This window comes from Mucor velutinosus (genome assembly GCF_035048745.1).
Source record: "Mucor velutinosus strain NIH1002 chromosome Unknown tig00001569, whole genome shotgun sequence".
NCBI classification, from domain to species: Eukaryota; Fungi; Mucoromycota; class Mucoromycetes; order Mucorales; family Mucoraceae; genus Mucor; species Mucor velutinosus.
The window spans coordinates 1,652,037-1,668,766 of NW_027041921.1; the positions used below are offsets into that span (position 1 = coordinate 1,652,037).

A 16,730-nucleotide genomic window follows, 5' to 3' on the forward strand; every position below is an offset into this window, starting at 1 on the left:
TTACTTTGGTTGCAGGAAATAGCGGATAATGAGGGTATTCTTCAGAATGCTAAATAAGGCTTTTGCAAACTGTGGTCAGATCAGATATTGATTTGTCTGACGTTAATGATAAAGAGCATCTCAGGCATCTCAGGCACAGCTTATTACTCTTCTCCGGTACCAAATTTATGCATTACGTTATATACTAGTCCACTTCTATGGCAAGAGAAATATATTTAACAGAAAAATATGTAGGTGTAGAGTATATGAAAGTGTATACAGTTGGATTATAGTTATTTGTACAATTTTAAAGCTTTTCTTTCAGTAGCTGATCCTTACGATTATACCAGCGAACAACCTCCTCATAAATGGTCCACGAAATTGCAGAGTTCAATGGCTTACGGATCAATCTGACACTGATACCGTCAAAGAATCCCATAAGGCCTTCCTCCATGTACACTTTTTTGGCTGATTGAATCAGGTTCTTGTACATCATTGGCTTTAGTTGCATACGGGTTTTCAGCATGTCAAATGGCTGTGTTGTACAAGTAGCTGCCATACCGGCTGCAACTCCCGATCCCATATTGATTACTGCATTAGCTACGGGGATACTATGACTCACAGCATAATCTATTTTCGTCATGATGTTAGCTGCTGTTGCTACGCATATTTGCTTTTGCACTATACCGTTAGCCCATGTCTTGCATCCCTCGTAAAAGAACAAGTATATGCCAGCAAAAGGAGCATCGCGAATAAATGTTGCGCCATAGCCAGCGAATAATCCTATTGTGATCCGATAAGCAATGTTGCCGATTCATGCAACCAACGTCAAGTACCTCGAACACCGTCTGTTTTAATGATTGATTTGAAAGCTTGATTCATGCTGGTATAGTTGTAAAAATTACTCTACACAATCGTAAGCAATCTATACGCTTCATTCCTCTTGACATGCCATCCTCACCTCGTATCTCACTTTGACGACTGTGATAGGCATCATCACGTAGCCCACTGCGCCTCTGGCCGCAGATCCTGAGAACAAATTCTCCCATCGTTGATGCTCAGCAGTTGGAAGGCCATTGGACCCTGATTTGTTTAGTATTGGTTGCCATGTACCCCTCGTTTTCGCTAATATTTCACGTATCTCGGATAAAGCAAAGAAATACAATGCAGAGCCCGGAACATTTCTGATAATCACAAAGACAGGGTGTTAATATTTACCATATAAAGGTCATTATGCACATTGTACCTCATAATGGTGGGCACAGTGCCTCGCCATAATCCACTATAGCCATTGCTGTGAACAATGTCCTTGATGGTAGAGTAGATGTTGCTATAGACAAAGGTTAGCTATAGGCAATCGCGCAGTACATTGTATACAAACCTCTTTTGCGGTGATACCTTGAGACCTTTGCTTTTGGCTTCTTTCAAAAATGCGAGGTGATCTTGTCGCTGTTGTTGTAAACGAGTTTTTATCAAGTCCAAAGGCTGCAGTGCAGTGCATGCTACCATCCCAGACAGAGCACCGCCTGTCAAATGTAGCGCAGGGTTCTTTTTGTCGACTTTGCTCATGCGTTTTCTATGTAGGCAAGGTTTGAAAGAAAGAAACAAAAGAAGAAAGATGTAAATAAATATTTTATGTAAATCGGCCTGGGGCTGCCAACAGAAATTCTTGATTTTCATGTAAGATTGTTTACCAATCACATTCACTTCTCACGCATTTTTGACAGCCATCTATTATAGACGAACATGGATGAGTTGATTGTGGATCAAGAGGCAGCCTTCCTAGGTTTGATTTATCCATTGCAAGTAAAGAATTCGGTAGTTTGTCAGAGATATAACTATCGTGGTGATAGGTTATATGCTCGATTTTTTGGGCTGTTTGCATTGATAGCCCTTGCTGAGGTGCAATGCATGCCTAAAGAAGCTCAAAGTCGACCATCAGTGGATCATGCATAGTCTTTTAAAGCACACTCGAGTATCTCGCGAATCCATTGGTGTAGAAATGGAAATTTCATATATTTGCTTGGCAAATATCTCCAACAATTGCTCAGCTTAGATCTGAGAACGTTCTTAGGATGCAGTGCAGAATCAAACTTCCTGTCAAACAATCACGCTCATCAAAAATAAACGCCGAAGAGCACTTTGGAGCTGATCAAGTCAGTGCCTTCAAACCATTCAGCGTGAGAAATGCACACACGATGCAACTGATCTAGGTACGCAGCCAGTCGAGTATACTACTCAATTCCTAAGCAACGTGTCATCCTCTGAAGATTGAAACACTTGTTTGCAACAGCATTGAGCGTATTCGTCAGAGTGTCCTCATCCACTAACCCTAGTCTAGATGTGAGTCCATTTTTCAAACCAAATCTTAATGTCACATCGTATCATGTTGAACTTTTATACTATAAGCAAACCCTAAAATATCTAAAAATACAAATTTACAATAGCATGCAAATCAGCAAGAGGAATCTAGACACACACAAATACACCAAGTCGGAGAAAAAAAAACGTGAACATAGTTACACTGTGATTTATTATTAGAAAATCGCATTTGCAGCTTGACTACCGACTAGATTCAGTAAAAAAAAAAAAAAAAAAAAAGTGAGTATGGAGACGATCCACAGATACCATGTAGCAACTTACTTGTAGCACCGAAACCCCACATGGCTGCCGTTCCTACCTGCTTACCAAACTTGGAGCCCATGGTCTTTACCTTACTTTCACTGCCGCCTTCTCCATGCTGTTCATTGCTATTTGCAACCACAGGTACAGCTGCTGGTTGGCCATAAGCTTGGATAGGTGGTTGAGCGGGTGGAGGTGTATACATGGCCGTTGGAGGAGGAGGATAACTGTATGGCATTGTGGTATTATTCATGGGAGCGTGTTGCTGTGGAGGGGTATTGGATGTACTGCTGCTGGTTGAAAATGATGGCTTGGCTGCTGTGGGTGGGACCCAGGGGCGTTTGGCTTTGATAGGAGGTCTATTTGCAAATGAAATAAAAGGAGAAGGTAAATACGCTTGTTTGCAATTACATAAAAATAAGATCTAAACTTACGGTATCTTTTTTACATGATTTTGAGGAAAGATGCCTGATTTTCCATTCACTGATCCCTTCCACCAATCATCATTTACTAATTGCAGCTAGAGTTAATAAAACAATCACTCTAATGTATGTGCAAACATACCATATTCAGTAACTTCTATGATATCGCCTTGTCTGAAAGATAAATCTGTAGAAGGGTCTTCCCCTTTGTAATCATATAAAGCTTCAGCAGTGGCTAATGATGGAGGCTCTGTAGTGGGTTTTTGAGTATAAGCAGGAGGAGGAGGCGTGGATTTCTCTGGCTCAGAGTGCAAGATATTCTTTGTTACTGATGGCATGACCATGCCCACTAACTGTTGTGGTGCTTGGTGATGTTGCTGTTGTGGTGATTGCCAATCAGGTGTACGTCTTGCAGGTAGCTTAGGGAAAGAAGGCATCTCACGAGGCTGGATTACCGGCGGGTTAATGCTATTAGTTGTAGAGCTCGTTGATTTGCGAGTCGGTAAAGGAGGTTTTGATGTGTCTGCTGTGCTGCTTTGGTTACTGATGCGATTTGGTAGCATGGCCACCACATCTCTATATGTTTGATGTGGCAGGAAATTATTATCCTTCAGAAACGACAGATCTTTGAGGATGGACTCCAATACATGGTTAGCAACATTGACTTCGCTCATGATATAACTAAATTTTTGATGATGAAAAAAAAAGGGTAAAAGAAGAAAGAAAGCCAAATGTATTTCGTTTTGAACCTGCAATCTATTTATACCTACGAAACCTGGCTTTGAATTTGACAAGCTTTCGTTTTATGATAGGCCTTCCATTTAAAAGGCATAGCATTGAACTGATGATAGTGTGGATGGCTATACAGAAGCCAATTTAATGAATATTCAAACCTGAACTGATATGAACATCATCTGTTTCTTGAATGTCTGTTTCAGTAGAGTGTGGCGAATGGCATTGCTGGCATTTCCATGAGGAAAAAGGTGACGTTCGTGAGTGATCATGGTATGTTGGTGGTGTGAAATCTGCATTAAAACATTTCAGGCCTTCTGATTCTCGTTTTTGCTCTTTTCTTCCCACTATTTTATCTTTTTAACAAGTGAAAAAAATTCTTTATACAAGAAAAAAGAAATTAAATTCTCTTTTTTTTTTTTTTTTTTTTTTCTTTTTTTCCATTAAATACTCTCACCTTTTGACATAAAAAAAAAAAAAAACTAAAAAAAAAATATATATATATAAGAACCCACAAAAACGCACATTTGTGAATCAGCTATTCTATCAGTTATATTCACCATTAAATCCATACATCTCAGAAAAGCCCAAAAAAAAAATAAACCCATTACACCAAAGTTCCCCCCCCCCTTTTTTTTAGATTTTTTTCTTTTGTTACAAGGACGAAAATTTTTTTTCATAACAAATCAACAATAACAACAAAGCAATATCCAACATCAAATGTCTTCTCAAGAAAATTTAAACAATGGCTCGCCTATTGTAAACAATGAAACACCCTCTCCCTCCGTCACTGCTGCTCCCAATGCCGCTGCTTCCGCCTCTGATTTGACCGAGCAACAACAGCAGCAAGCGAGCGGCACTCCTCCTCTCACAACTGCTCCATCACCCTCCGCTTCTTTGTATGTCGGTGAACTCGATCCTTCAGTTACCGAAGCCATGCTCTTTGAAATGTTCAATATGATTGGCCCCGTTGCCAGTATTCGTGTTTGCAGAGATGCAGTAACCAGACGATCATTGGGTTACGCCTATGTCAACTTTCATAATTTGGTGGATGGTAAATATCACTATTGTATACACTATGCTCATCGACTAGAAACATAATGCCTTGATGTATTTCACCTAGCTGAACGCGCTCTCGAGGCATTAAACTACAGTTTAATCAAAGGGCGTGCCTGTCGTATCATGTGGTCTCAGCGTGATCCTGCTCTTCGTAAAACCGGCAATGGAAACATCTTTATCAAGAATTTGGATCCTACCATCGATAACAAGGCCCTTCACGATACATTTTCTGCATTTGGCAACATTTTATCATGCAAAATCGCACAAGACGAGGAAGGCAAATCAAAGGGATATGGGTTTGTTCACTACGAAACTGAAGAGGCGGCTGACAATGCCATCAAGCACGTCAATGGTATGCTTTTGAATGACAGAAAAGTGTAGGTTTTGCGTCTTCTTAAGTGTGATCACACATGGCTGACTTGCAGTAATAGGTTTGTGGGTCATCATATTCCTCGCAAAGAACGTCAATCTAAGATTGAAGAGATTCGTTCTCAATTCACCAATGTTTATGTCAAGAATCTGGCAGAGGACGTTACAGATGAGGATCTCAGTGCTACGTTTGGGAAATACGGTCCCATCACATCCGCTGTTATTACTCGAGACAACGAAGGCAAATCTCGTGGCTTTGGCTTTGTCAATTTTGAGGATCACGATGACGCCAGTCGCGCGGTAGACGCTCTTAATGACACAGAGTATCACGGCCAACAATTGTACGTCTCTCGTGCACAAAAGAAGAATGAACGTGAGGAAGAATTGCGTCGTCAATACGAGCAAGCTAAACTCGAGAAACTTAGCAAATATCAAGGTGTGAATCTCTATGTCAAGAATTTGGATGATGATGTGGATGATGACCGTATTCGTCAAGAGTTTTCTGTCTACGGTGTCATTACCTCTGCCAAGATTATGCGTGATGAAAAGACAGGTGCTAGCCGTGGTTTTGGCTTTGTTTGCTTCTCATCTCCTGAAGAAGCTACTCGTGCTGTTACTGAAATGAACGGCCGTATGTTGGGTTCCAAGCCAATTTACGTTGCTCTTGCTCAACGTAAAGAGGTGCGTCGCTCTCAATTGGAGATTCAAATGGCTCAACGCAATCAAATGCGTGGGATGGGTATGGGCGCTGGTGCGCCTGGTGGATATATGCCTGGTGCTCCCATGTTCTATGCTCCTCCTGGTGGCTTCATGCCTCCGCAAGGTCAGCGCCCTGTGTTCCCTCAAGGACAGATGATGCCTCGACCCAGATGGGCTCAACAACAAGGCTATCCTCCTCAACCTATGCCTCAAGGTTATCCTCCCATGCAAAGACCTCCTCGTGGCCCTCGCCCTCCTCGTGGTGGCCATGCAGCCAGCAGAGGTGGTTATCGTGGTGGCCCAGGTGTTGACAGACCTGAGGAAGCTCAACAACAAGAAGGTGAAGTAACCGGTAATGATTTAGACGGTCAACCTCAGCCTTTGACTGCAAGCTCTCTTGCCGCTGCTGCCCCAGAAGTACAAAAGCAAATGCTTGGTGAGAGATTGTATCCCTTGATCACTGAACAGGAACCTGAATATGCTGGTAAAATCACTGGTATGCTATTGGAGATGGACAACACAGAGCTTTTGCATTTGGTTGAAGATAAAGAGGCTTTGCATCAAAAGGTTCAACAAGCAATGGATGTTCTCAAACAACATTTAGCTGCTAAAGATGAGTAATTGATCTTTGCTCATGCCCTTTCTCTATTCAATTGAAAAAAAAAAAGGAAATAAAAATTTTGCCATTTTTGTTGAAATGATTGATATGCCTTACTCCATTTATAAATATACATCTATTTGAGTTCAAGGAATACTTGAGTCTACAATCTGCCTGTGCCGACCTACAATGGCTCTTAGTGGCAAACCCACACAAACTTCACGAACCTAGTCCTCTTATTTGCTCAATAGTCGTTTATAATGAATATTTGCACCTTTTGATCGCTTTAGCGTGCCATTTTCAGTAGTAACTTTTGCTCCTACTTTATACCAAACTTGTACAGAATTGAAATGCGTATCGAATGGTACTACTCTTGATAGTCATCCCACAACTCTATTAGACAAGCCAATTTTTCAAATATCTTAAGGGTTTTCACAGAAAAGCATGTATCAAGTCTGAACCAGCTTACTTGCATTAGTATTCATTAGGTAGACCTACAAGCTACCTATCGCTTGTGGTTTAACTCGAAGCTATAATAATTTATCGGAAATAAATTATTTAAGAAAAAAAAAAAATATGAAATTAATTACATAAATAATCTGGAAACAAGAGGGTTATATAATATTATTCGAAATGAGGGATATGACGTGAAAATAAGGTGCTAGTTGGGTTGATTTGGGTGATACGATACGAGATCCGATTCTAATTTCTTGAACGTGCCGTAACTGGAATCACAGCTGAATCCAGCTTCATGCCAATTTTTTTGATCGGATGTGATCTATGCTTAAACTGAGTGTTTCCTCGCATGTAGAGATCCAGTTTATAAAAAATGTTACATCATATAAAGTTTCATCTATTATCTACAGCTACCGATAGGTCAGCCCCTGCCAATTTGTCAAAAAAAAACACAATCGCTTAAGGCTAGCTTTTGCTACAGTGGCACATACTATATTCCTTTTGCGCATTGCTAATATTAACACCATGCCCTAAAATTCTTTGAGTTTAGCACCACATGGACGTTTCCATGAAATTATTCAGAAAAGCTTATTGTTCTTTCACAAAGCAAGCTGCAACTGTCTAGTTCTAAAAGCAAGATTCTCCATCATGTCAAGTATCTATTGATAACTTGAAACCAGCAAGTTAGTATGGCCCTTTTCGTACGCTCCGATTTTTAAAATGCTCCGTCAAATTCATACTTGTGTGGTGTACACGTTCAGAAGGTCAACTGGGCTTCAATTTATATTGTTCTGAATGATGATCCATGGGATTCCAAAATCTATCGACCTTAAATTACGCGTTTTTTGATAGTAAACACCCCTTTAAACTTATACAAAACTTGTAGAGAATTTAAAGGAGAATGCAATGGTACCCGTATCAAGTGTTTGCTCTACATTATTCAACTGATATTTGATAAGTTAAATTTTGCAATTTTTTCACAGTTTTCTAAAGATTAGTCAGTCTCTGTCATTAAAACATTTTGTTAAGCTTTACTAAACATTGTAGACCAAAAAATGTGCTATCGAATGAGCTATCGCTTGAAACTCTGGCATAACTCTATCATGAAATATTGACAACATTGTCCTGACCAAAAAATCGTCACCAGATTTTTTGCTTGCTACCACAGGCAGATTTTGAAGAAAAATCAATGATTTTGCATGATAGCCTTTTTTTGATCATATCTCGACAAAACCTCGCTGGATTCGCACAGAACAAAGACCATTCAATAGATCTACGTTATATCCATTATAATATAAGAAATTTAAGTACCAGATGTACGTTCCCTTTATGAATTTGTTGAAAATCTTATATTTTATGAGCTACAAGCAGGGGATATTCATTTTTTTTTTTACTTATTTATCTATAATAACCATACCATCGTATAGAAAATTGAAAAACAAACAGAAGCTATTAAGCTTGAAGCTCTCGTTCACTTTGTAAAATCTAGCGGTATGGCACTTTGAAAATCGGTCGTCATTACTCATCGACATTGCCCTACTCAGTCAAAGTTGTACCCTCTACAACTTTTACTACACATACATCCCACATTCATATATTGATTTATAAAATTTTACTAGCAGCATCTATTCAAAATGAACTATTTTCTAAAATCCTTCTTTTCTCAACAACCATGCTACCTACGCAAATTTGGTTTGCACCATCGTATTCTCGACAAAAGCGGGGTTCCAAATCGGAATCCGAAATGAGAATTGAAGTTGGAAAATTGTCTGAGCTGTTTTAAATATTTCCTTTTTTAGGTTTAAATAGAAGAAGCTTTATGTGTTTTCTTTATCATCTTTTCAAAATTATTACAGTACATTATTCAGAACATTGAGTATAGGGTTCATATTAGCCATTACTGCAAGGTATTTAATCAAAAGCACGTCTATTATAGAATAGGATCTGTACGGAGGACTGTGGAGACCAATTTGAAAACACCACGCTATACAGCAGAGAAAAATATGTAATAAATAACTGAAGCTCTTCTCAAATGGCATACAGCAGCCTAGGGGTAGAATAAGGACATTCATAGCTTATTGTTAAAAAAAAACAAAAGCAATAATCTATGTAAATCAATCAAAATGACCTGTTGCGGAGCCCATGAGCCTGGCTCAAGAGTAGGCATGCTTTCTATATTTTTAAACCACAATGTGCGTGCAGCATCTGATTTAGTTGGATTGCTCACTGTACAGTAATACAGTTAGTTTCGAGTGCAGTGGATGGGGAATGGCAACCGCCAGTACTTTTTTGATTTGATGAACGGCCTCCATCGCATTTACTGCTACTAGTAGAAAATAATTCGTCATGCTTACCCTGTATGATCACTAATTATTAATTTAATTATCGTTAATCAAGATTGCAATATTCAAACATCCGAATAATGTAGTGCATCTGAGAAAAACGGTAATATATCTATACTGTTGCTGTAATCGTATGATCATGTCAACACACTTTCCCATAAAGATGCTACTGAAATACTTGCCTAGACAGACGTAAATTGTAAAAGTATATATTACAGAATCAGGTACGCCAGCTTCTGTGGCTACTTTTTAAAATCCTCAAACCAAAGGGTATAAAAAGTAATCATAATTGACAGCAGGCTCCAGGGATTTTCACCCTTACTACAGCTAACCATGAATGAGTTAGGTGTTCATGGGGTTTCTCAGCTGCTTTCATTTACTCCACTTTCTTGCAATACGGCGCATCGGCTTTGATCTACTTGTGTCATCTATTGCTACACATGTCTGCGGATGCTTAAATCAGAGCCTTTCTTGCCTTAGGATTCTTCAAAAGAACAGTTCAATTAGTCATCTGAATTTATGCAAAAACAGAGTTTCGAAATTAAATTGAGTCCTTTATTATTCATGAAGCAAGACCAAAGAGTAACAGATATGAATAAAAGAGTGAGCAAGTGAGTGAAAGAGTGGGAGAGTTATCTTTTTATAATCCTTCAAGTGTTTATCTACAATACAACCACAATGGACGACGAGTTGCAAATCAGAGGAGATGTTGTGTATTTACCATTATTGTTCTCCAGGTCTTTTGGCATTACAAGCAACAATTTTGACTTTATCAGCAGAGACGTTGTCTTGATCAAATTTGAAATTGGGGTTCTCAATTATAAATGTCCAAACTTCATCACAGAAACGATAAGTATGCAAATGGCCCTACACATTTTTGTTTTTTTTTTTAATAATGCATTTTCCCTCTCCCATGTACTCATAAAAACCTTTATGTTTGCTTTATTTCTAACAAGTTGTGAAAGTGCTTCAGAGATACTTCTATCAAACGTCATCAACACACGCATGGCTAATTGAGGGTTGATATGTCCACTTTGAATCAATTCATCTAAAGAATCGGTCAAAGCCATACCGATGCTAGATTAGATCGTACAAATTAGTGAATACTAGCTCTCTCAACATGGTTTTCATTACAAGGCCAAGCACAATCGTGTTTGTATCCTATTCAGCTTACCTCGAACGACGATATAACTCATAAAATGGTGTGCTGGACATGGTTAAAGAGCTTGTTTAAAGAAAACTTGCTCCCACTATTTATAGGAGGGGCTTGGCACAACATTCGAGCCAATCAATGTTATGATACTAGTGACGTACTACTTGTTTTTTTTCACTAGATTATAAATAAGCGAGTTGATTTGGAACCATTGTCTTTCATTTCATTAGTATTATTTTTATTCAGTTTTCATTGTCATTCATTACAGAGAGTGTCGCAGCAACGGAAGCTTTGGAAGAAGCAAGTTTCCTTAATTGATCCAACTCCAATTGCATTCGACTTAACTTTTCATCCTTCAATTGAGAATCTGTTTTCAGTCGAACAATGTACTCATACGAATGCTGCAGTAATAACACTTTGCTCATGAATTTAACTTGCTTTTCCTTCTCTTCTCGTACCTTTTGCGCAGGTTGGCCCGAGTCTAGGATGAGAATGTCTGCAATTTCCTCTCGCAGCGAGTCGAATCCTTCTTTCAGTGTATCTCTTCGCTTTTGTTCGGCTACTTTATGTGCACATCGACGAGTCTCTAACCGTACAGGTTGTGGTTGTGTCATTATGTTGAGGTCTGGCTGTAGGAAAGGCGAAAGCAAGGGCTTCAAGACTCTGGGTGATCGAGTGTAGGGATGTGGAGATGAAGGTGCTAATTTTCTCTTTTTTGCAATTGCGGGTTGAGGATGAACAAACGTAGGGATTGGCGTTTGTACAGGCGACCCTTTCTGTGTACTGCAAGATTTGGTGTCAATATTGGGTGCGATGGCTTTGTTATGAATTGGATAATTCATGTTCATCAGAGAGGCTGGGGTAGCTGGTGTAGCTGAAAGACCGATGTCTTGTAGTTGCTTTGATGATGGACCAGCATGAGCAATTTTCTGTAGGAAACTCGATGGGTTGTCATTTGATATTGGAGAGTGAGGTGCAAACGCATTTTGAAAGCTTCCAAATGGACTGTTTCGATAAGAGGGATTTAACGAAGTCATTGACATTTGATCTCGTAGCCTCTTTTGTTGAGCTTCTATTTGGGCAAGCTGTTGATGGAGCAATCTTGTTGACTCATTCGTGATAGCATCCTTACTGACGCCATTGTGAATCTGATGGCAGTGCTGAGGCGTGGGCGGCAATGCTGGTGAACTGAGAGGCGAGAAACATGGATCGTTGCATTGGGTGGTTTGCAGTGGGTGAATCACATTACTCTTTGGGGTAACTGGTGATACAAGATGAGCGGGGAGCGCCTATGGCAATCCAGGGAATAGAGTTAATTCTCTGATGTTTCGTTTATCAAGAAGCTTTACCTGATAATTCATTTGTTGAGGGCATATGAACGAATCTGCTAGGCTGGGTGATGGTGCGCTGTCTTGAAGAAAAGTCATGTTGAACACTGCTGTGGTATCAGAAAAGGCGACGAGGCTTTGAATCTTGTTGTCTGGTGATGGCACATGTATGTTACTCAACTCAACACTACTCTCACTAAAGTCCAAGGAATTTTCATTTGAAATAAGCTCATCAAATAAGTCATAGGTTATCTCGAGATGTTGGCTATGTTGAGGGATGAGTGAAATTGGTTCCATGTTAAATTCAAGGTGTTCAAAGATATCAAATAGGAACCCTCTTATGTGAATATTGAGCAAAAAAAAAAAAAAAAAAAAGGAAAACCAAAGAAAAGAAAGATAATCTCATAAACAACTTCTTGAGAAATTCATTTTATCAGATCTTAATTAGAGAAGTTGGTGATACACGCCTCATAGATTAAAGTTTTATATATCCCTAGGTATACTCATCTGCAACTCTTTTGAGCTTGCTCTACCTATAAATCACAAACCAGTGTCGAGCCGAAATGCAATCAGTACTGCCGAGCTTGAGCTAAGAGATTCAATATCGTATCTAGACAATTGGGTTCAGCAAAGCATCCTATACTGTGATCATTAATTGAAAGATAAATTATTGCATAAACTTCTGTTCAAAGCCTTTTGCTTGCGACGGATGAACACAACAGGACGATTGCAATTGTCATAGAGTATGAATCTACATGTAAGATTTATGTCCTTGCAATAGTCTTTCGGAAGCAAGCAAAAAATGCTCATCTTTCAAGAGATTTGAAATAACATGTCATTCTGATTACAATGACATTTGAGCCTCTATTCAAAGGAGCATCTTGTTACACACGGTAATTCGTAACTTTTCGCCAATAACATACAAGTGTCATGCCCATCATCGATTACATTGGGTAATCGATGTCCCTTTTACATACAATAAATCCATTTGAGGTTACCACCAAAATACACAAGGGTCGTTTTGGTTACATATGGCGCAGAAAAGTTGGTCACACTCATTTTGTATGTGTGCTATCCATCCAATAACTCAACCGTCTTGAATGAGTGTATTGATTTACACAGGATATTTGTCTATCCGCCTGTTTACATGCTTGGTTTATTGTGCACAAGAAGAGCAAGCCATTTCCGCAATTCTCGGGTAGCACTAATACATGCTCTTTTCAAAAGGAGGTAGCATTTGAGAGAGTGGAGTTGATTACCGAGTATTCGAACCAAGAAATCAAGACTAAAGAACTCACATTTGAGAGATGGCCAAAACGCTCCTTGCACGCTGTTGCTAGTGCAGGGCAAAAGCTCTCGGTTTTGAATTGTAGGATTCGATTTGCAACATTTACAATGATTAATAATGCAATGTTTGGTTACAGAATAGCACAGTTTTATAGATTTCTACAAAAACAGTTGAGTCGTTTAAGCTTAATTTGGATGTGGTTGATTATTAATGAATGGCTGGCTTTGTCAACAGGGCTTTTACTATTGCACACAACAGTTTTGTATACCAAGACACTGAATACGGGGTTTCAATGACTGGTGTAAAGCCATAAACAGTGCAACTATCACGAGGTAGATGTAAAAAGCGTTTTATTGCTAAGCAAGTTCTCTTCTTTCTTTTTTTCCTTTTCTTTTCTTCTCCTAAATAACCTTTTTTTTTTCTTATTTCTTCTAATACATCTTCTTTTGCACACTTTTCTTTGTCTTTGTTTGATACGCTACGTATACAATCAAGATAAGGACTCACTCTCTGATTTGTATAAAGCAGACAAAAAGAAAAAAAAAGATATAGAAAGAGAGACACATTCATACAAGGACACACAACCAAAGAAAAAAGGGGAAGGCTTTCTCTACTACTTGTTCCCTACATAAAAAAAAATATAAGATTTACAAGCAACAATGCCAACATCAGCTTCCACAAGAACCATTCGATTAACAGTGATTGCAGCAGATGGGTTGATTAAGAAGGATTTATTCTTTAAAATGCCCGACCCTTTTGGTATTATCATGATGATTGCATATAAAGTACAAGTACAAAATGTTAATAATTGTGTATTGTAGCTGTTGTCACTGTTGATGGAGAGCAAACACACACAACAACAGTAATGAAAAAGACGCTTAATCCTTATTGGAATGAAAGTTTTGACTTGTATGTGTGTTGTGGGGATAAATGGGATGCCTGGAAATGTTGTATTAACTTGTTTGTGTACACTACAGAAAAGTAACGAATGAAAGTGTCATTGCAGTCCAAGTATTTGATCAAAAGAAGTTCAAAAAGAAGGACCAAGGCTTCTTGGGTGTTATCAATATCCAAGTTTCCAAAGTATTCGACCTTGAAGTGGGAGGAGATGGTATGTTGTTGTATCAAACTTAATTAAAACTCCTTGTCATATTCACAATCATTGTCTTTATAGAAATGCTTACACTCGAACTTAAGAAATCCAACACTAACGAAGCTGTGCACGGAAAACTGATTCTAAACTTGTCTACAAATGTAAACGTGCCTATTCGAAATGGCACAGATACCCTTGCTCCAGGCACTTCATCTAACAACAATACAACATCATCATCACAATCAGCAAATGAAACATCGTCACCTCATCCTGCTGTCGCCGCGCTTGCTGCTTCAGGAAGTAATGCCGCCGCTCATTCAAACACAAATCTATCCACCAACTCTACAAACGACAACAACGATTTACCTCCTGGTTGGGAACGCAGAGTGGATCATTTGGGTAGACCTTATTATGTAGACCACAATTCTCGCACGACGACTTGGAAGAGACCTTCTGCTAGAACGGCTCAAGATCAGCAAAATCAAACGGAATTGGAGCGTCTTCGTCATAATGCTCGTGGATTACCCGAGGATAGACCAAACAGTGCTGCTGCAAGTGCTGTTTCATTGGAAAATAATCACTCAGCCGCTGCTAGTGCTACTACGCCAAGTGCTGCTCCTGCTCCTGCTGCTGCTCCATCCAGCAACACAAATGGTGCTGGTCCAAATGCTGGTAATGTTACTGTTCCCAATAACAACATGACTTCAGCAGGCTCTGGCCCTCTTCCACCTGGTTGGGAAATGCGTACCAGTGCAGAAGGCCGTCCTTATTTCGTTGATCACAATACACGTACCACTACATGGGTTGATCCACGTCGTCAACAATACATCAGCACCATTGGTCCTGGATCCAATCTTCAAGTACAAGTTCAACCTGTATCTCAATTGGGTCCCTTACCCTCTGGCTGGGAGATGCGTTTAACCAGCACTGGCAGAGTCTACTTTGTTGATCACAATACCAAGACCACGACTTGGGATGACCCTAGATTACCCAGTAGTCTCGATCAAAACGTACCTCAATACAAGAGAGATTTCCGTCGCAAGCTGATCTACTTCCGCTCTCAGCCTGCTCTACGTCCAGTGCCTGGTCAATGCCACATCAAGGTTAGACGTGATCATATTTTCGAAGATGCCTATGCTGAGATTATGCGTCAAGCTCCTGCTGATCTCAAGAAACGTCTGATGATCAAGTTTGATGGCGAAGATGGTTTGGATTATGGTGGTTTATCGAGAGAATTCTTCTTCTTGTTGTCTCATGAAATGTTCAATCCCTTCTACTGCTTGTTTGAATACTCTGCTCACGACAACTATACGCTTCAAATCAACCCTCACTCAGGCATCAATCCCGAGCATTTGAACTACTTTAGATTCATTGGTCGTGTAGTGGGTCTCTCCATCTTCCATCGTCGTTTCTTGGACGCCTTCTTTATTGTTTCCTTTTACAAGATGATTTTGAACAAGAAGATTCTTGTGGCAGACATGGAAAGTGTAGACGCAGACTTTTACCGTAGTTTAATGTGGATTTTGTAAGTGCTACAATATTTTACATATTGGAAAACGCTAATCATCATCATTATATCATAGGAACAATGATATCACTGACGTTTTGGAGTTGACCTTCTCCACAGACGATGATCGTTTCGGTGAGGTTGTTACTGTCGATTTGATCCCTAATGGCCAAAACATTGAGGTGACTGAGGAAAACAAGAAGGAATACGTCAAGTAAGTCTTGGTATTTCAAGTGTCTTGGCATCATCATATCTAATTATAAACAACAGCTTGATCACAGAGTGGCGCATTCACAAGCGTGTCGAAGAGCAATTCAAGGCCTTCAAGGAAGGTTTCAATCAACTTATTCCTCAAGATTTAGTCAATGTCTTTGATGAACGTGAGTTGGAATTGTTGATTGGTGGTATCGCCGAAATTGATGTGGATGACTGGAAGAAGCACACCGATTACAGAGGCTATACAGAACAAGATGATGTTATTCAATGGTTCTGGAAGTGTATTCGTACTTGGGATAGCGAGAAAAAATCCAGATTATTACAATTTACTACGGGTACTTCTCGTATTCCTGTCAACGGATTCAAGGATCTCCAAGGCAGCGATGGTCCAAGAAGATTCACCATTGAGAAGTCTGGTGAAGTGACACAATTGCCAAAGGCTCATACATGGTAAGTGGAATGATTTGGATCCAAAGAGAGATTGCAGATAGACTAACACACATTAGTTTCAATCGTATTGATATGCCCCCTTACAAATCATACGAGACCTTGGTTGCTAAATTGACAATGGCCGTTGAAGAAACTGTTGGTTTTGGCCAAGAGTAATTCTTTCAAAATCATGACAAATCAAAACCGCATTTACCCCTCTCTCACCCTCACACACACACACACACACACACACACACACACACACACACACAATTTCTCTCTCACTTTCTGTTCCTATTTTACCATCTCTATCACACTACTTTTCTTTCTTTCCATATTATCTTCCTTTCTCTTTATCAGATATAAATATAATCAAATTTTGTTGAAATTCAAATGCAATGGTAGTGTTAAGATGAAAAGTTGATCAAGGTCTACTAG

The 16,730-nt window shown here is 39.4% G+C and overlaps 6 protein-coding genes across 6 annotated transcripts; 2 read left to right on the forward strand and 4 right to left on the reverse strand.

Annotated features, from left to right (window-relative positions):
• Nucleotides 1-286: 286 nt before the first annotated feature.
• On the reverse strand, nucleotides 287-1,548 carry RPB9 (DNA-directed RNA polymerase II core subunit rpb9; the record flags this gene model as incomplete). Its single annotated transcript, XM_064831908.1, has 6 exons — nucleotides 287-609; nucleotides 667-762; nucleotides 816-885; nucleotides 941-1,163; nucleotides 1,226-1,309; nucleotides 1,361-1,548. 6 exons carry the CDS (start codon nucleotides 1,546-1,548, stop codon nucleotides 287-289), a joined length of 984 nt encoding a protein of 327 aa, XP_064678188.1.
• Nucleotides 1,549-2,516: 968 nt separating this feature from the next.
• Nucleotides 2,517-3,697, reverse strand: ATC70_012738 (uncharacterized protein; the record flags this gene model as incomplete). Its single annotated transcript, XM_064831909.1, has 4 exons — nucleotides 2,517-2,548; nucleotides 2,623-2,960; nucleotides 3,036-3,111; nucleotides 3,166-3,697. 4 exons carry the CDS (start codon nucleotides 3,695-3,697, stop codon nucleotides 2,517-2,519), a joined length of 978 nt encoding a protein of 325 aa, XP_064678189.1.
• A 778-nt stretch (nucleotides 3,698-4,475) lies between these two features.
• LEU1 (3-isopropylmalate dehydratase) lies at nucleotides 4,476-6,503 on the forward strand (the record flags this gene model as incomplete). The annotated part of the gene is made up of 3 exons (XM_064831910.1): nucleotides 4,476-4,809; nucleotides 4,879-5,191; nucleotides 5,246-6,503. 3 exons carry the CDS (start codon nucleotides 4,476-4,478, stop codon nucleotides 6,501-6,503), a joined length of 1,905 nt encoding a protein of 634 aa, XP_064678190.1.
• A 3,498-nt stretch (nucleotides 6,504-10,001) lies between these two features.
• On the reverse strand, nucleotides 10,002-10,493 carry ATC70_012740 (uncharacterized protein; the record flags this gene model as incomplete). The annotated part of the gene is made up of 3 exons (XM_064831911.1): nucleotides 10,002-10,145; nucleotides 10,208-10,355; nucleotides 10,453-10,493. 3 exons carry the CDS (start codon nucleotides 10,491-10,493, stop codon nucleotides 10,002-10,004), a joined length of 333 nt encoding a protein of 110 aa, XP_064678191.1.
• Nucleotides 10,494-10,673: 180 nt separating this feature from the next.
• ATC70_012741 (uncharacterized protein) lies at nucleotides 10,674-12,056 on the reverse strand (the record flags this gene model as incomplete). Its single annotated transcript, XM_064831912.1, has 2 exons — nucleotides 10,674-11,720; nucleotides 11,781-12,056. 2 exons carry the CDS (start codon nucleotides 12,054-12,056, stop codon nucleotides 10,674-10,676), a joined length of 1,323 nt encoding a protein of 440 aa, XP_064678192.1.
• Nucleotides 12,057-13,706: 1,650 nt separating this feature from the next.
• ATC70_012742 (uncharacterized protein) lies at nucleotides 13,707-16,469 on the forward strand (the record flags this gene model as incomplete). Its single annotated transcript, XM_064831913.1, has 7 exons — nucleotides 13,707-13,806; nucleotides 13,869-13,956; nucleotides 14,025-14,158; nucleotides 14,222-15,665; nucleotides 15,724-15,861; nucleotides 15,918-16,313; nucleotides 16,370-16,469. 7 exons carry the CDS (start codon nucleotides 13,707-13,709, stop codon nucleotides 16,467-16,469), a joined length of 2,400 nt encoding a protein of 799 aa, XP_064678193.1.
• Nucleotides 16,470-16,730: the final 261 nt, after the last annotated feature.